Consider the following 6,921-nt stretch of genomic DNA (forward strand, 5'->3'; position numbering starts at 1 on the left):
CGTAATATGGGAAATGTGGACCCACGGCACTATCAGAAATTTGCTATCAGAAACAATGCCTGTTTTGGACGTAATATGGTCTTTGTTTACATTAGCAAGCATGCTAACACACTCAGAGCTAACGCAGTACTGGAGAGAGTATGTGTAAAAAAACAAGCGGCAAACTCTGGGGCAGAGCCGGGAGGCCAATAAGGAAGTGCCTCAAACTGCAGTTCATCTAGTGGCCAGTAGGAGCAGGCTGCAGAAAGGAGCAATTTCCATAGACCCCCATGTTAAAATGCCCAACTTTACAGCAGAAATAAACATGTTTCTACCCCTGGATGCAATACAACTTATTCTGGATATAGTTAGATTCCACCTTCATGATTGGTGAGTGAATTGTTTTATAACGCAAACCTTTTAGTTATATTAGGTCTTAACGTTCTTGCATAAATTAGGGCGTGGTCACCTTGAGTGACAGCTCTGTCCAGTGACTGCTGCTGTTAGCTTCCTGTCTCTCTGCTAGTAGCTCCGTGATGCTACAGGGACGGGACTCTGCCTGCTCAGCAGCCGGGGAACATAACTTGAACTCGGCCATGTTTGTTTGTTCTTCATGCTTATATCTGACTATAGGCTCTGTGCACAAGATGGCGTCTATCAACTTCCGGCGGGTGGGTGTGGGGGCGAGTACTTCCGGTTTGAGTACAGAGTTTTTACAGCTTGACAGTTTGACAGTTTCTTATGACACACCAAGAGCAAGAATGAGCGGATTTCGGGGTAAAGAAAAGCGATTGGCCTTCCAGCGGGTAAGAAAGTCGGCACTACATTGCTGTGTGCCACTGTGTACGAATTCGGCCCGTTATAATCGGGAGATAAGTTTTCATGCATTTCCCATTGATGCTGAGGTAAAGGCTGATCAAGGTCCGTAGGGACAATTTCAGCCCCACAAAAAATACCCGTGTGTGCAGTAGGCATTTTCGACCAGGAGACTTATTGGTCACAGCGGGAGGACTGCACAGAGTACAGAAAGGAGCTACACCTGTTCTCTTTGCATGGAATAACTACGAGCTACCTACACCAAGACGTAATGTTTGGGAGCGTCGGCCGAGGGCAGAGAGCCCCACCCCGGACTTGACAGCTGAGTACGAGGTGGAAACAGTTGCGCTGCCTGATCATGAGTACTGTTTAAATCCCGCGACGGCAGTGATGGCAAATCAGGTGGCCGACGAGAACGAAGCCTTGAAAATGCAGGTTAGGGAGCTCCAACACCAGCTGGAAGTGTTACAACTGCGATCTCGTTTCGGGATACAACGCCTGGCAGGGTCGGACGAGGACATTCGTTTCTACACCAGGTTTGTTTATAAGGCTATCAGGATGTTGTTATGGCCACTAGTTTGAAAAACACCTTTCATTTGGGGAAGCTAATTTAAGAAACAAAACAATGTCTAACATGAACAATATTACATTCTTAGATTTGCCACATACAAGCATTTCCTTGCCTTTTGGAAATTGGTGGAGCCAGCAGCCAACACCAAGATGGTGCGGATCACCAACGCCAAGGCATCCTCTGCCAGCAGCTCGGATTCCTCTCAACCAACAACAACGGTATGCAGCATACAAGCATGGATGTATATTAATAATTATGCACGCTGCGCACTATACCACCGTTTAACAAGTGCATCACATCACACACACACACACACACACACACACACACACACACACACACACACACACACACACACACACACACACACACACACACACACACACACACACACACACACACACACACACACACACACACACACACACACACAGAAAATGTGTTACAACTGTACCCGGTCTCCCTATAACAGTATCTACAGTATGCCTAACACTTATTTGTTTTCACAGAAACTTCCACCCATAGATGAGCTGCTGCTGTTCCTCATGCACCTGTCAGTGGGCCTACATCTGAGGGATCTAGCAGAACGGTTTGGCATTCACCGCACCACAGTCAGCAGAATTATTTCCACCTGGACACACTTCCTGTACCAACTGCTTGGAAGCCAACGTCTGTGGATCCCACGCGAAGTTGTCAGAGCTCACCTTCCACCAGAGTTTTCAGCTTTCCCTGACACACAAGTGGTGCTTGACTGCACTGAAGTATTCTGCCAGACTCCATCATCTCTCCTGCTGCAGAGTGAGGTGTTTTCAACGTACAAGTCACATGCTACATTCAAGGCCATGATCGGCATGGCACCACATGGTGCCATTACATTTGTGTCTGGCCTGTATGCAGGATCTATGAGTGACCGGGAGATTTTCAAGCTGTCTGGCATCGTGAGCCTGCTCACACCAGACATGGCAATAATGGTCGACAAAGGGTTCCTTGTGGACAATCTGGTTGAGTGCAAAGTTTACCGGCCTGCCTTTCTGTCAAAAAAAACCCAAATGAGCAGGGAGGATGTCAGGCAGACTCAATCCATTGCACGTCTGAGGGTCCATGTGGAGAGGTGCATCAGAAGGGTCAAAGAGAACAAACTCTTTGACAAAGCCATACCACTGTCTGTGTGTGGAAGCATTGAGGAGCTTTTCAATGTGGCTTGCTTCCTGGTCAACTACCAGAACGGACCACTGGTGAAAGCATGGGCAAGCCTGGGCAGCAATGATTAAAAGATTTCTTGCTCCCAAACCAATTGTGTATTTCATTGTGGTCGTTACAAAAAGCAGTCATACCATACTATGTTTAGGTACTAATGAATTATAACCTCAAAACAAATGCACACAAAAATAACATAGGACAATACATAATATAATAAATCCACAATATGATAACATTTTACAGATTCATTTAATACACTTTTACAAAACATAGGTTGATGTTATATCGGGGGAAAAAAATACATATTTAAACATTTCAATTAGTCTCTGCATATTTAAGTAATGCTAGTTTATGTAACAGATGAACAGATCAATGCAAGATAAGTTAGTTAGCATCCACAACTTTTGTTAATGAATAACGTCATATGACATTAAATGTCTGCCAATAAACACCCCTTTCTTCCTCACATAGGTCCTTTGACTAAAGGATCTTTTTGACTTATAGAACACACTTGGTTCTGGTTTTAGCAATTGAAAGAACTATATACAGGAAAATATTCATGTTAGATCAGTAATGTAGTGTGATGTAGTGTGGTACACTAATGTAGTGTAGTGCATATCAGTCCATGTAACAATTAAAATTAAAATAATCTCCCTTCTCCCTAATGGTTGTAGCCACCTCGCAGTCTCTGCAGATACGCTGTATAAGGATATCCTCCTCTGCAAAAACGACAAAATCGCACCACTCCATCCCTGTGAGTAGGAGCTGGCCTTGCACCTGCCAATAGTAGCTATGAGACTGCTTCAGTTTTAATGTGCCACTTTGCATTTTTAAGTAGCTACAGTCCACATAACTTTTTGCATTTGGGCATTTTATTTCTACAAGTTCAAAAGGTGGGCTCTCAGTTGGGTCAAACACCAGACCGTCAGGAGATGACCCTAACCAGGGGGCATCTGGGTGAATGACAAACCCACACGGCCAGTAATTGGTGTTTTTAATCCGGCAGTATTCCTGGATGGCAACCGGTTCCAGTGCCAGTCCCCTCTTCATTGATGCCGTTTGCGCCACTCCCTTCCGAATCCGTTGTGCTAAGTTTTCAGCCGAACTCTGACTTCGAACATGGCATACTTCCCTGAAACGGGAAGAAGTTATTCTTGGCCTCCTAACACGGTGCCATTCCACACTGTCGCTCTGCTCCCTTGTGGCCACCTCGATTTTCCTTGCCATGAGCAATGTTGTCGCAAGTGACAGTAGATGGAGGTGCTGTTGGTGACTGCACACAAACTCACAGGTGGTAGGCTCCAGCCTATAGCCATCCACAGGTAGAGGTGGTGGTGGAGGGGCATCTGGGTGACGCACTATAACCCGGCTAAGAGGTAGTGGATGCTGGTATGAGATAGGGCTACCTTCCTGAACTTTTCCAAAGGTGGAGTTAACCAGTGGCACGTCCACACTTATAGCCATGGTGGTGATCAGTGGTGCGATGTCTGCTGAGAAGTCCTTGTATACCTCGCTGACTTTGAGGACATCTGGGTCTGGCAGCTCCCCCCGCACGGCCTTGTAACGTGTACTCCTTTGAACATGTTTATATAATAATTAGGACTTTAAGAACAATTTTACACTCAGACAACAATCACAAAGTTGTGGCAGGCTACATACAATTACTTCGGACAATAGATATTACCTTACACCGTCAGCAACTGTAAACTGCTTTGGCTTAGTGGAAATGAACACCATGTCACTCACTCTGCCTGGTTTCACACCCTATTAATTACACAAAAGAATTGTCGAATTCATTGAAATGGTCATTGATGCAACATACTAGATCAGCTCTTGGCACAAAGGAAATACTCATTAAACCGTGGATTGGTTGTGAACACATACTGTACTTACCATGGTTCTTGGCTTGTGCCATCGCTGCTCTGTTTCAGTGCAGCTGAGGACAGGGGGTACAGCAGCCAGGTTGAGTGTGGAGTAGTGTGCGGTCTGGAACAGCAGTGCAACATTGTGGTTGCAGAGTGCTGTTCCAGCTACACAGGAACACTTTGCCACTGCAATCTCCACGGGTGAGCAGTTCTCAAAGACAATCTACACATTAAAATAAAATGTCAGTCATTTTACATTTAGAACACCGCTTCAATACAACACAGAAAAATGAGAAAGCTGAGAGCAGGCTGATCAGGCAAGTAGTAGGTGTGGGAAAAGTCTAAACCATGTCAGGTTATCAGTCACATCACATACACAGAAGTTCTGCTGTTTGGAATACTGTAATTTAAGGACATTCAAACAGATAAACTCTCTAAGCTGTCTCAATTTATTATCTTATTATATTATAACTACATAAAATAGTGTTAGTAGAACGTTGAACAGCTTAACATAGATGTAGGGTACAAAACCAGCACTTACCTAACACTGGCCCATACAAATAACTGGACCCTACATGGATTATACTAACCATACAGTAAAGAACAGCAGCCGTCACAACCAGTTTCTGGGGTTTCCATGAAAGCAGAGACGGTTTTCAACCTCTCATTAATAATCTTTGATGAAAGCTAAGTTTGGGTTTAGCTAATGTATTTATCATTTTACACGAGAGGGTTACAAAACGAAAATAAATCTGTAGCCCCTTCATGCTACACACACATAGCTAGCTACCAGTTGATGTGAGCTAATTTATTGTCACTATGCAATCTGTTGCAACACGTCAGCTAGCTGGGCTTTTTTTAATCCTAAATCACAGGTTACCTACTCTAGCCACATCAAAACCCCAGAACATGAACCTGATTGAGGCTTTGAACCGATGAACACTTTTTATTTTCCTCCCTACTCTGAGATCGTGAGGCTTTTCATGCTTCCTCATGGACCTGTAACAGCTAGCCCTGACGCTCACTCTCCCTGAAGGTAGATCTTTGTTTGAAACTGTGGGGAATTGGACATCATTCATGTTATCCAAAACACGTAATAGTACATCATTAAAACGCTTTACACTGTATCAAGACTGTCAAGTTGTCAAAGTTAGCCAGTAACTACAGCTTTGTTTGTCACTTACCTTCATAGTTGTCGATGTAACTGGATATGTACATCTTGAACCCCTTTTCTCTTTTGCTCTTCGGGGCTGAGCTTGCCGCTTGTACCAGCCGATGTACGTCACTGATGTTAACCTTCGGTAGGTCTTGGAGACATCGAGTGTAAAATAGTGCCATCACGTTAACGTTAGCCTTCTCACTTTGCGCTATCTGTATGCTATCTGTATGCTATCTATCTTGCTATCTATCTATCTCTATCTCTCTATCTCTCTATCTCTCTCTCGCTATTGAAGTAAGAAGATATGATTCTACACTGTATTGAAGTAAACATGTATTAGTTGAACTGTTTTATGTAATCACAACGGTTTATGGGTAATCATATATATAGGAATGTTGTTCTCACTTTTAAACTCACTGACCTAGAGATTCTGTTTTCACACACCAACCTTGAGTTCACTCCTAAAAGCAGATGTCGTCATTGAGGTCGTTAAAGACAACATTACATCCTCCTTATCACCGCTAAGACCAGGTGCTGTTTTAAGTCGTTAAAAGACATCGTTAAATATGTGGAGAACTCATGGGAAGGAAATGAAGTTAAGATTCTAATCACAGATAGAGGTTGACTTTTGACCTTATGGAACTTTATGGTCCGAACTCTGATTGAACCAGACCAGAAGGGAATCCAGCCAGTCAGGACACTTGGGGGAGGTGGTCAGCTTAAACAGCTCCTCCCCAGGGGTTCTCTAATTCGCTTGGGAGAAAAGTGGGAAGGAAGAATCGACAAATCTCCGCCCCAAAGACAGATAGAAATACTGACGTTTGTGTGTGTAAAATTGCTTTTGGGTTTGGTGAGTGGTTTGATCCCGATATCTGTATCCGCTTCGCATCACAGACCTGAAGTCCAATTTCTTTTTGGTTTGATGAGTTGGTTTGATCCCGACACATTTATCCGCTTCGCATCACAGACCTAAAAGCCCGGGGTACCCGGAGTACTCTGTATAACTTGTATATGTGTTTGGTTTCCTACTAGAAGTAAACTCAGATAATTTGTTATAACTTTGATTCCGGTGTTTTCAATTCCTTTCTTAATTTAATAGAGATCCAGCCTCATCCAACGAACGGCGCGTAGCAGAGGTATTCTACTCCAACAAGTGGTGACTCCCGACGTTTGTAAGCGGATCTCTAGAAAGGAACACCGACAGCCAGGGGACAGAATCCAGTCCAGGGGGAGGACAAAGAGACACTGTTGACAACTGCAAGCGCGCTATACACAAAAGGTGAGCAGACACCTGTTTTGAATATCAAAAATCTGTGATTGATTATACTAAA

At 43.9% G+C, this 6,921-nt stretch overlaps 2 protein-coding genes across 2 annotated transcripts; one reads left to right on the top strand and one right to left on the bottom strand.

Annotated features, from left to right (window-relative positions):
- The first annotated feature begins 895 nt into the window (after window positions 1–895).
- LOC117497371 lies at window positions 896–3,187 on the top strand. Its single transcript, XM_034149331.1, has 3 exons — window positions 896–1,331; window positions 1,452–1,584; window positions 1,876–3,187. Exons 1-3 carry the CDS (start codon window positions 1,186–1,188, stop codon window positions 2,635–2,637), a joined length of 1,041 nt encoding a protein of 346 aa, XP_034005222.1. The 5' UTR covers window positions 896–1,185; the 3' UTR covers window positions 2,638–3,187.
- On the bottom strand, window positions 3,185–5,672 carry LOC117497388. The gene is made up of 4 exons (XM_034149365.1): window positions 5,616–5,672; window positions 4,460–4,654; window positions 4,251–4,330; window positions 3,185–4,139 (listed from the first exon to the last, which is right to left on the bottom strand). The coding sequence occupies exons 1-4, from the start codon at window positions 5,619–5,621 to the stop codon at window positions 3,185–3,187; spliced, it is 1,236 nt and encodes a 411-aa protein (XP_034005256.1). The 5' UTR covers window positions 5,622–5,672.
- Between the last annotated feature and the right edge of the window lie 1,249 nt (window positions 5,673–6,921).

Source organism: Trematomus bernacchii, unplaced genomic scaffold, assembly GCF_902827165.1.
Source record: "Trematomus bernacchii unplaced genomic scaffold, fTreBer1.1, whole genome shotgun sequence".
In the NCBI taxonomy this organism is placed as follows: Eukaryota; Metazoa; Chordata; class Actinopteri; order Perciformes; family Nototheniidae; genus Trematomus; species Trematomus bernacchii.

What these genes read in the sequence shown, in the direction of transcription:
- LOC117497388 (XM_034149365.1), bottom strand. An exon ending in GGCACAAGCCAAGAACCATG is followed by an intron (nt 4,331 to 4,459) that starts GTAAGTACAGTA and finishes TGTAATTAATAG; the next exon opens with GGTGTGAAACCAGGCAGAGT. An exon ending in ACAGTTGCTGACGGTGTAAG is followed by an intron (nt 4,140 to 4,250) that starts GTAATATCTATT and finishes ACATGTTCAAAG; the next exon opens with GAGTACACGTTACAAGGCCG.
- LOC117497371 (XM_034149331.1), top strand. Translation starts at nt 1,186, where the DNA reads ATGGCAAATCAGGTGGCCGACGAGAACGAAGCCTTGAAAATGCAGGTT. An exon ending in GACATTCGTTTCTACACCAG is followed by an intron (nt 1,332 to 1,451) that starts GTTTGTTTATAA and finishes TTACATTCTTAG; the next exon opens with ATTTGCCACATACAAGCATT. An exon ending in CCTCTCAACCAACAACAACG is followed by an intron (nt 1,585 to 1,875) that starts GTATGCAGCATA and finishes TTGTTTTCACAG; the next exon opens with AAACTTCCACCCATAGATGA.